Raw genomic sequence first — 18936 nt, 5'->3', positions numbered from 1 at the left:
CATATTTTTGAGAAATTTCTTATTATCAATCATAATCATTAAAAAACCATGTGAACACAAGTAACACATCATGAATTTAACACACACAAATGATAATCTGATTTTTTTAGTTACTAATTACTTTAAATTTTTTAATTATATGCAAATCATTTAAAATACTTATACCCGAAATTCTTTTATCATAGAGATCTGTATGATCTATATGATAAAATTGTTTTAGTAATTAAATTATATATCCTAGAAAATTTGTCTTTTGATATGTGGTCAGGATACATTTATTACTGAGAGGTACTGGCATTAAATTTTAGTAATAAGGCTATATTCTTATAAGTTACCATATTATTGTGTTGTGGTCAAATAGTGAAAAATAATAGTGGTAAATGACAAAAATACTTATATTTAATGAGAAATATTAAATAATAACCTTTTTTTATCTGTAAAGTTTAGAGTCTTAGTCTAACTTAACTTTACAAGGTTCATGTTATGAATAATTAATTCAAGAAAAAATATAATTAACCAACAGAATATTTATATTATTTTATAATTTCAGTTTACACTAAATACATATAAATATATATTATATATAGGTACATAGAATCAATAAAATATATTTTAAAACATAAATCGGGTAAACATGTACGAATAGTAATAATAAATAATAACAAACATAATATATGAATATGACTAATACAAAACATTTAATAAGTCGAAGAGAAAATCATCCAAAAGAAATATGTATTAAATTCATTCAATAATTTTTAATCTTAATTTCTAATTGTAAAAAAGCAATACAATTAAAAATAATTTCTAAATTTGTATTTGATCGTGTTTTAATAGCTTTTGAATACAACATTAATACTGCCTTACAATGATAAAATATATTCATTATGGATTAGTATAAAGTGAAAAATTCTGAAGAATTTGCTGAAGATCGGTGTTGGAATGTTTTAATGATTGCCTTGTATCCTTAACTACTTTGCTAACCATTAGTTTGATAAGTGATGAGCTTGCCAAATCATGATTGGACTTGTTTGACTCAAAACTTCCCAAACAATCAAGTAGTAATTTCAGTGTCAGTGTATCATAATTATTTCTTACAACTTCTAAAATCTACAAGACAATGCAAAGATAAAAAACAATGATAACAAACATTATTAATATTAAAACACAGTATAGTTTACTAATTTAAGTTAAAGCCAATCCTATTACAAAATATAGTTTTTTTAAAAGTTTTATGTCCCTTTATTATATTAGTTGAATATTAATGTTAATAGCAGTTTTCATAATACATTGCAATATACTCTATTCAGCAAGGGATTGCAATTCTCCCACTACACATTACTTTTATATGTATACTACTGCGCCACTGGCAGTAACGTTAATGTTGGTAAAGTGGTAGGAATGTGCCGCAATAGACGAGTTTTGGTCACGGTCAATTGTGCTTACTGACTGAATAGAGTATAGTTTTTTAACTTACATTTTAAATGATTAAGTTCAATTTTTATATTTTATATTTGTTTCCTTAATTAATAAGTAACACATTATAACAAAAAAATTATTAGATAAGATAAAATACAATATAGTTATTTAAGAAAATTTACATGAAAAAGTTTAAAATAAATTAAGAATCAGAGTAAAATAGTTACTTCTTCACCAACAGGTGTAGTTACTGAGTTCTTCTCTAACCAATTATCGATTTTTGGTATGTAATGATTGATTATAGCTCTGCAAATTCAACAGTATTATTTCATTAATTATGGATATAGTAAAATGTAAAACATATCTTACCTTATATTTATTAAACAATTAGATAGTTTTGTAGCAGATAACTTATGTTCACTAACAGATGAAGAGTTTCTTGATGCTAAAATTTATAAATACATATTACAATTAATCGTTTAACAATAGTACGATTTTATTACATTTTATTACATGTATATTATTCAAATAAAAGATTAATTGTACACATTATAAATACAACAATACAACATCTTTTAAATTTATACCTACCTTCTTTAAGCATAGCTTGTGATGAAGGTAGGGAGTTAATATTACTTACTAATAAATAATAATACACAAATTGCTTATGATAACAGGATAAACACGTTTACTAGTTATACAAATTATAAAAGTAAATTAGAATAAAATTTAGATTAGAACAAAATATAATAATTGCAATGATATTATATATTATTTTATAATATAAATGATATACATTTTATTTAATATTTAATATTGACCAATTTTTAATAATATTTTTTGCATATTTAGGTTTATCGATTATTATTATTTTTTAAATATAAATGTAGAGAGTTATGAAATTTTAAACCAAGATAATCCACAAATTGTTGACCAAAAGAAGTAAGCAGATAATTAATTTTAGCATCATATGCCCTAATTTCTCTAGTTTGCTTAGATTTATCTATATTATACAAATTTTCCATATTTTTTACTATCCACATAATTGCAATTTTCTTATTGCTGTAAACTTTGAAAACTTTAAATTTTTGAGACGTATATCCTTCTAAACTGTATTTATTAAGGCATATTCTAATAATTTAATTTTGTCGCAGTTGTAGCTTTTTGGGTAAGATCTCCCCATACTCGAATGTTATATTGTGAAACTGCTTGGTATGATGATAAATATACTCATTATTTAAAAAAGTATTGAATTTTTAAAAATATTTTTTTACATAGTTTCAAGTTGTTAAAAAACCAAAGTTTTTTAAAAAAAATTATATTTTTAAATATTTTTTATCCTTATAATTTTTTAATTTTTTTAGTTTTTTGAATGACAACATAGAGTTTTAATTTCATATTTCAAAGCAGAATATTTTTCTAAGTATTTTTATTCATAAAAATCGAATTTAGGACGAGTAGTTTATGAGTTAATAAGTATTTAAAGTTTTGACAAGCGGAGTAGTGGACAAACATTTTACGGGGTTACCCCATACCACTCCACTCTGCCAATCTAAACTTTAAATACTTATAACTCATAAACTACTAGCCCTAAATTCGATTTTTATGAATCAAAATACTTAGAAAAATATTCTGCTTTGGGATATGAAATTAAAACTCTATGGTGTCATTCAAAAAAGTAAAAAACTTAAAAATGATAATGATATTTAAAAATATAATTTTTTAATAAAAACATTGGTTTTTTGAAAACTTGAAACCATGTAAAAAAATATTTTGAAAAAAGTATATACTTTTTTAAATAATGAGTGTTGTTTGATAAATCAATCACCCTGTATATTACATACAATATTAATAGGAAAAAAATCTTTGAGTTTACAGAATTTATACACTGATATTCTTAAACGATTAACTATGTTATCTATATGTACATTCCACCTTAAGTTTTCATCATAGATAATACCCAGGTACCATGTAAAAAGTACTTTTGAAATTTATTTACAAATATTATTATTACATTTCTCCTTACTCTACAATAATACAGTGATTTTATCAGAAGGCACATTTTCTTTGTTTATAGTAAAAGTTACAAAAACTGTTTTTTTTTTAAAATATTTAATAATAGTTTCTTTGAGCTTAAATGATTGACAACTCTTGTAAATTCATTTTCTAACTTTTGATATACTGAATCCCAAGTGGGACCAGAAAAACATCAAACATGTATCATTTGCATGTGTAATTATTTTCCCATCAATTTTTTAGATTGCATATACTATTTAGTATTTATGTACATATAATATAAAAAAGATACCCCAAGTACACTGCCCTGAGGTACTTTACATATTATTTCCCTTTCCTTACTTGAAACACCATTTATCATAACTATTTGATTTCTTTTAAATTAATAACTTGTAAGCCATTTTATACTACTCGTTTTCATACCAAAACTAGGTAGAATTCTAATTAATTCCGAATGATTTACCATGTCGAATGCTTTAGCAAGATCTAGGAAAATTGCCAAAGTTTTCTTTCCCTAATCTAGTGCATTATAAATAAAGCTAGTGACACTATAAAGAGCTTCTCCGGTACCTATGCCAAGACTAAAGTTAAACTGATTTTTTGATAATAACTTGTTTGCTTCTAAGTAGTTTATTTAAGTAGTTTATTAAGCGGTTTTTTATTATCTTTTTAATATTTTTGAAAAATTACATAACATAGAGATTAGTCTATAATTATTAACTTTATGTTTATCTCCATTCTTATTTAATTGAATCACTATTGCAGTTTTAAATTTATCGTGGAATATGCGATTGTGTATACTTAAGTTACATATGTATGAAAGTGGCCTCAAGATACTTTCATCTAGATATTTTAAAAGTTTGACCGATATTATACATTAAACTGTCTACACAATTGTATAATTTTAAACAATAGTAAAATGTATTATATGTATTTATATTATTTAATAAATACTTACATAAGACATATATATTGTCAAATACTGTATGCATCCTAATAATTTCATAGTACAACTCATCATAACTGCTTGGTGATGGAAGTAGCATATCACCATAGGTAATGAACAAGTTAAATATATTAACAATCTGTTAAACAATATCATATTAAAAAATATTATTTGAATATAATCAAAAAAAATTATACAATATATATATATGTATTTGTATATAGTTTTACTATGTTTTTGAAATGTCTTTAGTTTAAATTTATTTAAAACATGCTCACTTGTATCCCTAAATCATAAATATTCATATCCTGTGAAAGTTGATGTTCATAAGTCATTAGAAATTTTAAAAGTGTGATTAAAGAACTCCATAAATCTTTCCAATTGTAACACAAACGCACACTATTCCGTTTTTGGTAACATATTATGCGATGAATTATACTTATACATTTCATATATTGGTCAAATGGTAATTTTTTCATCATATGCCCTAACATAAACTCGATCATCAAATCTAAAACATGTACAACATTTTGTATGCAAATGATTATTTGATATACAAGAGTAATAATATTAATAATAAATATCATAGAATATCAATGTCAACAGTTAGTACAATGTACTACTACCTAATAGAGCAGCAGCCAAAGGTTTTGGCGACTTGTCAGGAACAAACATGTATCGTCTGGTAGGTGATCTATATAGATCGACTTTGAATTGTAAATTTACATCATGCATTAGTGAATTGGCAAATTGGTCATCAGTAATACTAGACAATATTACAAAACATAGCATTGAGTTATTTGCATTTGCTTCAGTCTTTGTGTCCTGCATTACAATTGAACTAACAAGATGCAAACATAGATTAAAATTAAAAAACAAATGGTTTAACAACAAATTAATTTACCAATATTGAAAAAATGTGACTAGAAGATTGGAAAATTGATTATCTGATAGCGATTTGAGATCAGGATTATTTGTAGCTGCATGTGTCTGTTGCATAACACTAGGGTGTGATTCATAGTTATTGGATGTATGACAATGTGTTAATGTAGTCATAAAGTTTCGATTGTAATGTACAGCTTCATACAATGCAATTAATATTCCACTCATTGACCTTAAATTTAATTAATGAATACATTTAATTGTTAGCTTATTAAATAAAACTTGATTTACATTGATAATTTTATTTTTATTTTATAGTGAAAATTATAACATCCACTGTAAAAAAAAAATGGAGATTTGAGATTTAACAGTTGCATAATTAAAGTTCAAATGTTACAATTTTCAAAATAATAGTAATTCCTTATAATGTATTGAACATTTTTTTCTGGAAAATCGTGACCAGTTAGGGCATTTCTCAGGAAATACTTATATATATTTCTAGATTTATTAAGTAATTTTATTTAGTATAGTTTATTGTTGACAAGAATATTATTTTTGTTTGAATTCACAAAAATACAATAAAATTACTTAGGTGTTAAATATACACACATAACTGAATATTTATGAATTTAACTAAGACAATTCAATTATAAAATGACATTCTAATAATCTATAATCTATCTGCATAGATATTGTTTTATTTGTTCCACATATTCTTGGTACAGTATTTATAACTTAATTATCAGTAGGGTAATTAATAGTAGTCAGTAGGATTTTTCTAAATACTTAAAAATTAATTATATACCAGTAACTTTTCTAAGTAAAAAGGGTAGATATGTGAAAAACAATAAAAATAAATAAATGGCACCTGATTTCTTGAGGTAATTCAATATTATGTTCTTCAATAGTTTCTGGTACAAATAGCATATTGCTTACAACCGATGTAAATGTGTTAAACCATGTGTTGTTTGAGTACTGTGCTATTTCTTCTGATCTATATTGTTGACAAATTTCTTCCAATGACCATCTTATAATCTTTTAAAATAATAATTTAATAATAACTGAGCCAAAATTGTATGATAGATTATTAATAATAAATTACAACAAACGGGAAAAACAAATGATTAGTATAACAACAGTCAGATATAGATGAAAGGAGTGAAGGATTGATTTGTAAGTCCACTAATACTATAGTAATTACTAATTAGTATTAAATATTGAAATATATACAAGAATGAGGTAAGACGCGGTCTGTAATAGAAGCAAGTATGATGTACAAGTGCTACAGAGATCTGTAGATGATGGAGCACACAAATAGCATTATTGGTTAAAATATTCAATGTGATATAAGAGTATGAGACAAGGAACCAAGCTGACTGGCCAATACAGTTGGTAGCAAAGGCTTCAACCACAAAATAGTTTGTATACTGTTACACAAAAGACACGTCATCTCTCACCCAATTAGCCACACATAAAAATTTGACCATACAGCATCATAATAATACAATGTTTTCCAAAATTACTCGTCATTATTATTTTTAATACCAACATTCACATGTTGTATTTTTTTGTTTCTATATTAATAAACTTATCATCAATCACATGGTATCATAAAGAGAAGTTGCAGTCAATATACTAGGTGATTATTTATCATGAACCACTTATCATTTTGAAAAAAGAAAAATAATAATGGTTTCTACTTTCTAGTCATTACAAAATATATATATTTTCAAGTAGATATATAAATCTGTGGTGCAGGCGGTCAGACTGATTGTTAATTATTATTACTAGGGCTCGGGACTTTATGTGCTTAAAATCTTAAAAATATGCGCATACATATGCACCAAAAAATATCAAAATATGCGCTTTATTATGCATTTATTTTTAATAAAAAAATACATAGGTACTTATTCAAATTTAATTTAAAAAAACATATCTTGTACATATTACTAAAAATTTATATTTTATACATACTATATTACTAAAAAAAAAATGTAAAAACTGTTAAATGGGAGGTCTTTGGATTTTTCAACACTCAGCATCTATACCTAGCAATTATAATTTTTATGTATTAAAAAATAATCATTTTATAATTCTAATTATGTACTTACTTGCGTTACACTGGATTATCAAATGTTTTTTTATGTTCTCGACTTTGAAAGACCTTCTATTATTTGTAAGTAAAGTTTTGTAGGCGGAAAATGATCTTTCTACGTTTACCGATGTGATGGGAGCATATTTAAAATATGTCAGATCATTAATATCTAAGTCTTCTGGTAAGTCTTCATGTCAATTAATTCACCGTTAAGAATGTTTTTAATTTTCTTTAGCATAGCAAGACCAACATTTTTCTTTAATACATTTTCCATCTTTGTACAGATATTTTTCCTAGTTGTCCCAGTAAGACGTTTCATTGCAAAACTTACATTGTCAATAATTTCAATTGAATCAGCTAAAGAAACACCTTCAGTTTGCAATTTTGTAATTGATGTAGTAAGAGAACTAAAATTTGATTTTATGTAGACTAAATCATTTTTAATGTGAGGTGTTGCCAAGTATTTTTTTGCATTTTTTATACTCAAGGCATCCTCTGAATCTAATTTATTTACAATATTGAAAATTATCTCAAAGTTTTCACAGTAATATATGGCTGCATTTATCCAGGTGCCCCATCGTGTTATTACTGGCTCTGGAGGTAAAGGTAAATCCGGTGCCTCAGTTTTAAAAAGAAGCATGCGAGATGGAGCTTTTCTAAATATTTTTTTGATATTTGAAATCAGCTGATCAACAGATTCATATTGGCTTCGTACTTGTTCAGCCACCCTGTATAGCCCGTGCGCAGTGCATGTAACGTGTATCATTTTGGAATATAAAGCATTTAACGTTTGACCACATTTCATCATGTAAGGTGCTGCGTCCGACAAAAATAATAAAACATTGTCATGTTTTATACCATCTGGCCATAATATAGAAAAAGATTTGTCAAATAGCTTACTAACTGTAGAATTAGCTTTTTCCAGTTCTTCAGTGTTCAAAAGAAATATTTTTCCAGATTTTCCAGCTTCCAAAGTACCGATAATCACGTCTGCGATAAATCGACCTTCAGCATCGGTCGTTTCGTCGATCGATATCCAAATTTTATGATCAGAAATATATTCTCTTATTTTTTGCATAGTTTCAATAAAACAACCATCAATATAGCCTTTTCTTAAAGTTGTGTCGTATGGTATCTCTTTCCCTGTGTAAGATTCGAAAAAATTTCTAAATACTTGGTTCGATAATTTATTCAATGGAATGTTAGCCGATAGGAATGATTTACATAAGTCCATATTGAAAGTAGACTTTTTAGTTGTATTAGTTTGTGTAATCATTTGTTGGGTTCTTATATTGAACATTTCCCTCCGTTTAATCATTTTTACATGTTTAACTGTTTGTATATGTTGTATTACACTAGATCGCCGTTCATATTCTACTTTAATTTCACATATTTTGCAAAATAAAACTCTTCCGTCTGCGGAAAATACATTAGCCCCAAATTCCAAAATAAAACTTTTTAACCGACTAACTTGTGTTTTTTTTTTTTTTGGCATATTATAACACAAATACGAGCACTAATAAATACAAAATAACGAATACAAATACGAACACGACAACGATTGACGATATATGCATTGACACGATAACAATCGTAGTCCGTCGATCACTGTGTACTGGCAAACAAAATAATACTGTAAATGTAAAAGACAGATTAAAAAAAAATAATATTATCTTCAGAGCTATACATAAAATGGGTTCCCCGTAACGCTATTGATTATCGCCTTATCGGTATTATTGCTGACAAAATCATGAAGATAAAATTGATTAATTTACTAAAAATATGATTTAAGAGTAAATAATCAAAAATTATTTTAAAATATGCAATAAAAATCAATAAATATTAAAAATATGCATTTAAAGAAAAAAATTCCAAAATATGCAAACATATGCACAATAAACTTTTAAACTTTAACTCCAAACACCACAACACAAATTTGTATCGGATCAGTTTTATTCTATTTACTTCCCGAACAAATATGCAAATGCATAAAGTCCTGAGCCCTGAATTTATTACTATAACAATTATTATTACTTTTTGTTATTATTTATGTTGTTGTAACAACACCATATTTTAGGTAATATTATTAATTAATTGTTACAAAAGAAGAGAACACGTTTTCTTATGAATTATAAACTTTCTACTAAATAAAATATACTTTTTCTAAAAGGAAATACAAAAGTAGAGCACTTATTAAATATCTCTACAAATCCATTCCATTCAACTAAACTGTAAATATTTATAACTCATAAGCGACTTGTCCTACATTAAATTTTTATGTATAAAATACTCAGAAAAATATTCTACTTTTGAAGATTATATGAAAACTGTATATTGTCATTTAAAAATGGAAAAACAAACTTAAAAATACGATTTTTTAATACGTTGCCTGCCGGCTGCCGCACTATATCATTCGTAGGAGGTCATACGGCCATAGGCTGCGTAAATCAATTTGGATTTATATTATTAACTTTTCTGTGGCCCTACAATAATGATCTTCAAAATATGCTGTGGTGTAGTGGGAATAATTGAAATTTTTTGATGTAATAAATATAATTTTAACATTTTTTATTTATACTTCAATTTTTTTTTCAAATTCAATAGTATATAATATTATACTGAAAATACAAATTTATAATGGCTCTGAAAAATGTAAACCTGTTGTTTTATAAAACTAAAACAGTAAGCCGGAGTAAGCCACACAAAAAAATATTTTCAAAAACAATGAGTATTGCGATAAAAGAATCATCATGTATTTAATAAAAACCATAATAATATAAGTCACTTGCATTATTAAATATTGTTTGACAACCTTTATAACTCTAAAGTAAAAATACTATATGTATATACACCACATCACAACTGAACTATATTGCCACCATTAAAGTTGGTTTTAAAATTCTTCTAGAAAGCTTTTTAATGTATAATTCAATTACTGTTTTAAAAAAACAATTAACTTTAATGAGTATTATAATGTATTATTATTACCTGACTATAACCATTTAAAGTATCTTCTTTGTCTAACAATGATAATTTGACAACATATGGATTTGTCTTCTTAGCAGTTTCAACATTCATAAGTAATGTCAAGAGCAAAATAGAATCATAGCCATGATATGTTTGGTATATATTATTTGAAAGAACCTAAAAAATATTTATATAAGTAAGTCATTTTTTAATTAATCATATTAATTTGTACTTCTGTCAAAGGTTCAAAAACACTGTTAGTCATCAAATGGCATAGAGCTGGATTTTCATTGAGGTTGTCGGTGCCAGTAACAATCGTCAGTAAAAATTGTAAACATAAATCTTTAACAACAACACATTCGGGTTCTTAAAATAAAAAAATATGCAATATTAATGTTTAATTACAACATTGAAATATATATAAAATATAAAAAATTATATTTCTTTTAATTTCTAAATGGAAACTAATTATTCTTTATCTTTAAAAAGATTATTTTATTTTAGTTTAAGTTTATTTGATTGCAATAATACATTGAACAATATATTTTAGTTTTTATTAAAAATACATTTTTTTTAGACTGTTCCAGTAGAACAATATTTATTTTTACTTTAAATAAATGTTATCACATTATTAATAGCAAATAAATAAATGTGTTGTGCGTACAATATTTGGTTAATGCTAATACAAAAAAAAAAGTTAACTGTATTTAATCATTTTATAAGTTACAACTGATGAACTACAAAATATGTTTGGTCAGATTGATTAAATTATTGTTACAGCATAAGAAAATAAAAAATAAAATAAAGTAATTAATAATTATTAATAAAATAAATGTATTATAAATTAGTTGTTTGATAGCTATTTTTACATTAAGTTTATTACCACGTAACATAATATTGCATTTCCCCAATAAATTCTCAAAAACCATATCAGTGTCTTTTGGTATTACCAAAATAGAAATAAATTCAAATGTTGGGTTGATTCTAAATTTTTTGTATAAGCTGCTCACTAAACATGTCAACGTCTAAAAATTAAATTATAAATTAATGATTAAAACATTAAGTAATACATAAATGAATAGAATATCTTTAAAACATTATCCAGGGGCGTATTTAAGGGAGGGGCACATGGGGCACGTGCCTCCCCCATTCGCCGTATTTTATACTTATTTTTATTATATGAGACATTTTACAACTCTACACCCCATGTACGCAAATTTGAACTTTTTTCTTGTCCCCCCCCCCCCTTAAGACATTTCTAAATACACCCCTGACATTATCATACCTACAATGAACTAGGAATCATCATTCACCAAATAACATTTTTGGAAGGCCACTTTAAGAAAAGTAGGAAATTGTGGGAGGACAATTTAATGTACAATATGTTTACCCAATGAGTGTAGAGGAAAACCAAAGAATTAAATTAAAATTAATAAGAAGCTCGTTTAATTCATAAAAAAAAAAATTCTTATCAAAAGACCACAAAAATGCACCCACATGCTACTATTTGGTATCACTTACTATAAGTGTTGTACTTATCAAATAATATTTTAAATTTCATTGACACAATAACTACAGTGCATTTATTTATTATATCTATTTTATTAGTGTAGTTAATTATGTTGTCATGTAGAATGTAGATTGTTCCCATGGCATGTCGAGAATTACTATTTTGAAGACTATTTGTGATTGGTATATCTGCCCCTTCAAAGGCATATTAATATATTCATCATTATACTAATATATATTTATATATTTAATAGTAAATGTTTACTCATCATCAAGACCGGATTTATATTCTTAAGAAAAAAATATCTAAAATATGATGTTAATATTCTTTAAAAAACCTTCAAATATTCTAATTATATTCCTTTAGAAATTTAAAAAATAATCAATAAACATCAATATATACTTTAATATGGTTTTTTTTTTCAAAATTCCTTTAATTAAATTTGTGATGTATAACTTACTATACTTGAGTTTCTAAAATTAACTGGTTTTTAATTTTATTTTTTAGGTTGTTGTCTAACTTAAAATACACACAAACCCAATTAAATACATTATTGCAAAAATGCAAAAAAAAATATTTAAAGATTTGAATATTTGATAAACATATATGTTTATCAAATATATGTTGATCTTATAAGTATGAAAACCATTACTAGATTCACTAGTGCAATGCGTGTTTTCTTTTTATCAAAGTAAAACAATTTTAAATGTAAAAAAAATCAAGGTAGGTAAAATTAATATTCCAAAATATGCTAAATAAGTTTAATATTCCTTAACCCATTAAATGGTTTTCAAAAAATTATATCCTACAACCATGAATCATTTACCTACATTATTTACTTTCATACAACTGCATACACTAAGTAATTATATTTTAAAAAATATAAATCTAGTTTTTACTCATCGTCTAATGCAGGGTGGTCAGTCCAACCTTTTGTAGTTGGCGGGCCAATTTACACTTTCATAAAAACACCGGGGCCCGTCAGAAGAAAAAAATTATATTATTACCTATTTATATTTTATTTTATATAATTCACAAATTATTAATTATTATTATTATTTAATGTTTTCATGTTTAAAATTATCAAAAAATTACTAAAAAATTAATTAGGCTAGGAATGCCTTATAACAATAAAAAAAAAACTATTTATGCGATGATTGGCATTGTTTTTAACACACAGGGTCGACTGGTTAATGATTACTGATTAGATTTAGATTTAGTTTAGAGAAATATTTAATGCTCGCAATTGTGCGATTGTGAATAACATTCACGTCGTTCATCGCGTCTTATTGCGATGTGATCGACACCCGGGAATTCCCACCGTATAACAATTAAATTTTAAATTTTAGATTTGTATAAATTAGTATAAATTCGTAATAAGATGGTATAAATTGTATATCATCTTATTACGATTTTGTTATAATATTATTGTGATTTAAAATTGTTGGAGGGCCAAAAAAGCTTCGTGGGCCGCGGGTTGGACCACCCTGGTCTAATGTATTTTTACCCACTTATTCAATCACAAATTGTATATATGTTTTCTTGGCATAATCTAGATCTATCATCAGCATAGGGGGGGGGGGATTTAGGGTCTAAGCCACCAAACGTTTCATAAATGTTGTTTAAAGCTTATTCAATATTATTAAAGTTGGGTTTTAGCCCCAACAAATCTCAATCAATATTTGCACCTGAACAGTAAGTCACTGTAATGCTAAATTAAAAGATTCACAAGTAATGAGTTACTTGATAAATGTTTTTTTGACACAGATAATTACAAAATTAATAGTATTAACAAATATTTAATATTTCTGTAAAACAATGATTATTTAATAAAATTTGTAGATATAATACTATATTATTATATTTATATTATAAGAATAACACTATCGCAATAATATTAGCATAATATAATATTGTTTAGTAATTTAAGTATAATAAACTTATTCCAATATAAGTTTGCTACAATTTGTATTAACATTAAAAAGCATTACAAAACTACTAAACCAATAGTATTAAATAGTGCTGAGCACCAAATCTGGATCAATCCATATCCGGATTAGCGATCCGAATTGATCCAGATTGAAACAAAAATTACCATCTGTTTAATCCGGATTATAAAGCGTTTGAAAACAATTATTAACAATATTAACTATGGTATAAAATATTTGCTATTTGGTGTCTCATAACATTTAGTCGATTGTCAATAGATCTGCTATCGTATATTCATATTATTTAGGTTGATAACAATGGAAAAATAGCTGATTATCTCAAAAACAATGAAGCCGAATTGGATCCTAAATCTGAATCAATGGATCTAATCCAAAATCCAAATCAACAGATTGATCCGAAATTTAGATTAAATAATTGTAATTCGTAATCCGGATTGGTCAAAATAATGCTCAGCAAATATTGAATTTTGTACTATAATATTAAATATTAACATTACCTTTAATGAGAATATAATACGCAATTGATGTTGGCATTCAAATGTTGTGATACATTTGGTAAATAAAAGTCTAAAATTATCTTGAAGTGTAACCAATTGTTCAATACTTAATTTTTCTATTTCTGTCTCAATATACGATATCTAAAGTATTAAACATGTAAGTTTATTAAAATTGAAACTGAAGATACTGAAGAAGTAAGTCAAGGAGGAAGTTAATTCTTACTTTAGGTTTTAATAAGAAAAATTCATCCCAGAAATGGTCATTGTCTTTTGAGACATCTTCGCCCTGTGAATATATATATATATATTATATAAAAATAAATAAATAAATACACACAATTAGTAATAATATTATAATGCAATAAGTATCACTGATGTTCAAGAAACTAGGTACTTACAGAAAATAACAAGGAAACAAATCGATTCAAAAATTTTAAAAATTAAAAGAACTGGATAATAATATTTTATTATATACAAATTATTACAGGTTAAATTAGTAATTTTATTGTGTTAACGCTCGAGGGATCATTGACTTTTAAATTTGAAAATTATCACTTTGAAGAGATATGTTTAAGCAAACCTTTTTCTATATAGTTATTAATTAATTAATTGATAATATTACTATAGTCATCTCGCTAGTCATTAATTATTAAGTTATTATTAAATCTTATGATTTATTTACAAGCAGATTATATATTATAATCTAACCATTAAATTAAATAATTTTCGTTACAATTTTTAAACTTTTATTTTACAGAAAATTTACTGGTATTCCAGTTTTTGAAATATTATTGAAATGTAAGGCATAACTATACATGAAATACTTTGCAAATAAGACGCGTCGATCTATATTTTCCATTTAAAGGTAGATCTGAACGCTTATACAAAGATTATGTCCAATTTATGAGATAAAATAAAAAAATACTAATTGTAAAACCAAAAATTTTCTATTCTGTTCAGAATGTAAAATATAATATCAATACACATATCAATTTTATATTTTATTGATTTGAGTCAATACTAATAACATAGATATTAAAGATTACGGAAAAAATATTATGTTTTATTTACCTTAAAAAATGACTCATAAATTTGTACAATTTTTTCTTTAAGCTGTGGCTTAGACCCAGATGTACTTTGTCTACGGAACGCCATGTCTAAAAACTAGGCAAAAAACTAAAACAAACAAAAATTGATTATGTTTGATTACAATTCAATTTTATAGGTGTAGAAGTTATTGGGTTTGTTAAAATATAAACTTGGTAGGTAGGTACTTAATTTAAACACCTGATGTAATAAAGTATAATAATTTTCATTTTAATGAAATAAAATTAATAATAACATTCTTAATTAAATTTTAGGTATATCAGATGAAATGATAAACCATAAACTAAACAATTCATGTGGTCAAATGATAAGTTATGTATTTCTGATATAATCGTAGAACCTATGTAAGTACTTGGCAATAAAACTACAAACCAATCTACTTAAATTGCAAATAACATTGGTATTTCTAGAGAGTAATTATTAAAAAATTGGAAGTAACACATCTATTTATAATTTGTATGTATGAGAAGTAATGCCATCAGAATTTTCTCGTCTTTAAAACCACATAAAAAGACATGTTTTATAATAAAATATTAAAATAGAGCTTTAATTTTATAAAGAACAATCCTCCTATACTATGTTATCTATGAAATTTTAAATGCTCATAGATTTAGCCCCTGTTAAACTCTGTTGAATGTGAATACAATCATTTTTAACATATAAATTTGGGTGGTTTTTATAAAATATTAAATAAAGATCTAAAATTGTATATTCAATCATAAAAACTACTTTATTTTCTGAAACTAAAATCAACCTTACATAAACAAAAAAAAATATTTGTTTTCAGTAAGCCAACAAATGTGAGCCACTTATAAAATGCAAATTTTTTTAAATGCTTTATTAGTATAATATGCTCTCAAAGACCACTACTAAGTGGTCTCCATCATAGTAGGTATCATAAAAATTTTAAGTATTGAAGTATAGTAGTTTTGATTGTACCACGTAAGTTGATTATGAATCAGTCAGAATTTTTTCTTTTATATACCTAATATACAGATCAAATTGTAATAAATAAAATTCTATTATTTTCATATTATCTAGGTAGGTACTAACTAATAACAAATAAACAATTAAACATTGATGCACAATATACTTATAGGTAATCTCTAAACAATGAGATGTTATTTATGCGAAAGATTCAAATAATTATTTTATAAATAAGATGATATCTAAATGAAACTGTGCACGGTTCTAAAATATGTCACCAGTATATAAAGGTAGAAGTACCTACTTACATATTTATTTTGAACATAATAATTGTAGGTTGCATAAAAAAATTAAAAATATTGTTCTCTGTAGGTACCCTGTACCTAACCAGCTGTTAAATATTTAATGACCAACGCATAGTACACACTTATTAAATAATATTATAATATACAGAGTGATTCCAAATGTATGTTACAATATATATATATATAATATGTAACGGAACAAATTCTTTGAAAAACAATTCACATTGAATACACAATACAGATAACAAACGATTTGGTATAATATACTATAATATTGAGTTACCTTTGGTTTGAGTAAGTGTGTGTCGCGTAAAAATCCTGATATACTATATCTAGTCTTGTGCACAATTTTAGTTAATACTCAAATAACGTTTGAACAAAATAGGCAAACTAAAAATGTTTACTGAAACATTGTACGCACGACGACATTAATGATTCTGATGAATGATCATAATAATAGGTACTACTTATTATTGTAAAAGATACTTTATAGTTAATAATAAGATACAAGTATGGACACGGTAATACAGTATTAGACTATCGCGTATTAGAATTAAAGCATCACTAACTAAATTAGTGAAAAGTGAAAATAATATTACGAGGATACAGAAAGATTGATAAGGCATATCGTGTTGATAACGAAATTTCTACCGCCCACAACAACTCGCTAATGAATAATGATACCATATATTATTATGTGTTTACATACAGATTGCAAAACATTGATTATTGTACAGTGTAAACTTACGGCTCACCCATAAGAGGACGCTACACCGCATATGTTGTCTCTGTCTTACAAGCGCGTAATATACTAATATAGCAAATTTTACGCTCAGCAGATCAATTTTAGCTCCGTTAGCTTAAAATTTTGAGTGAATTGACCTCTTATAAAAATTAAAGGTAACATTATTTTCGAGTGCTGATCATAGCCTTTTTGTTATATTGTAATTTTAAAACGAGTTATGAGTAGGTACCTACCTATTTTAAGATATTATACAATTTACAATTTTAAAATACACATATTTCGCTTAAAAATTAAAATATAATAAATAGCCTATGAGAAGCCCTCGTATTAATGACCAATGTTACCTTTAATTTTTATAAGAGATCAATTCACTCTAAATTTTAAACTAACGGAGCTAAACGTGATTTGCTGAACGTATAATTTGCAGTGTTACGCACTTGTAAAACGAAGACGGCACATGCGAGTGTAGTGTCCTTATTAGGCCATATTTTGTACCTTTTTATTCACATTGGTTTATAATATTATATTTATATTTTATATACATAATACTGATAATACTTTGATGTGTAGAATTTTTTGAAAATTATCACTGCCTAGGTACCCACCCATTCGATAAGTTGGTATAAAGAAAGTTATTTTAATCAATGAAAATTCCTACCAAATATAAACGGTTTAATATTTATTTTCAGTTGTTTTTTAATATAAGCCACATTGCCCACATTGTCACATAATAGTACCATTATACATTTTTATACCCTTAGGTGCATAGCCACATAGCCGTTTGAGTAACCTATCTACAGGGTACAAATACAAAATCTCATTGGTTATATACCTAGAACAGTGGCGTATTTAGGGAGGGTTCCAAAGGGCCCCCCCCCTTTGGTCCGTGTAGTATATAGAATAGTAATAGTATAACACAATACTACTCAGTACTCGTATCATACTATATAATAATTAAATAATGGTTTGCAAAAAAACCAAGATAAAAATAGTAAGTTGTAAATACGCAGTGTTTTGCGATTTCAAGTAAAATATAAAGAACAAAAGAACAAAAGATAAAATCGATAATGCGTTATCGTGTCTAGACTAGGCTGTTTCTCTAGAAGCGTCCGGAAAATACGTCTGCCAGAAGAATGCAACTACAATAAGACTGGTCAAAATAATGGACAGTACTTGTTTGATTGTACATTCTTTAATATACGTACTTATATTATGACTTTTTAATTAAATATTAAATATAATATACTAAAATGTATGCTTTTCAGCTTTTGGTGGGCCCCTTGGGAGATTTCTGGCTACACCACTGACCTAGAACAAAACACATTACTAACTAGATAATATCCAATATCGTTAATAAGTAGGTAAGTACATCTTTTCAGTGGCAGGAAGAGATATGACATTTATGACTTTTAAAAAAAAAAAATACTGTAGATACATTAAATTTATAGGTGCAATACTTAATAAAATATATTGCATTAAATATTATTTTTTTTTTTTTTACAATTTCAAATTGTAAGCAAACACCTTACACCTATTAATCCTTCATTAAACACAAAAAGTGTTATATACCA

General features: G+C 25.8%; 1 protein-coding gene and 1 pseudogene across 3 annotated transcripts; both read right to left on the bottom strand.

Moving 5' to 3' along the window:
- Positions 1–509: 509 nt before the first annotated feature.
- Positions 510–17215, bottom strand: LOC107163858 (armadillo-like helical domain-containing protein 3). Of its 3 annotated transcripts, none has more exons than XM_089215639.1 (15): positions 16904–17215; positions 15353–15457; positions 14505–14567; positions 14282–14422; positions 11209–11350; positions 10558–10691; positions 10347–10502; positions 6132–6298; positions 5286–5495; positions 5005–5222; positions 4660–4892; positions 4394–4520; positions 1789–1864; positions 1647–1725; positions 510–1110 (listed from the first exon to the last, which is right to left on the bottom strand). In XM_089215639.1, the coding sequence occupies exons 2-15, from the start codon at positions 15434–15436 to the stop codon at positions 886–888; spliced, it is 2055 nt and encodes a 684-aa protein (XP_089071765.1). In that variant the 5' UTR covers positions 15437–15457; positions 16904–17215; the 3' UTR covers positions 510–885. The 3 variants fall into 3 exon arrangements, with proteins under 3 accessions (XP_089071765.1, XP_089071766.1, XP_089071767.1); XM_089215640.1 differs by having other exon boundaries at positions 5008–5222; positions 16904–17214; XM_089215641.1 differs by lacking the exons at positions 11209–11350; positions 15353–15457; positions 16904–17215.
- On the bottom strand, positions 7331–10302 carry LOC149061016 (uncharacterized; annotated as a pseudogene).
- Positions 17216–18936: the final 1721 nt, after the last annotated feature.

Source organism: Diuraphis noxia, unplaced genomic scaffold (genome assembly GCF_037042655.1).
Source record: "Diuraphis noxia isolate RWA-SAM2 unplaced genomic scaffold, SU_Dnox_SAM2 contig0001, whole genome shotgun sequence".
Classification (NCBI taxonomy): Eukaryota; Metazoa; Arthropoda; class Insecta; order Hemiptera; family Aphididae; genus Diuraphis; species Diuraphis noxia.
This window is presented reverse-complemented; position numbering and strand designations above follow the sequence as displayed.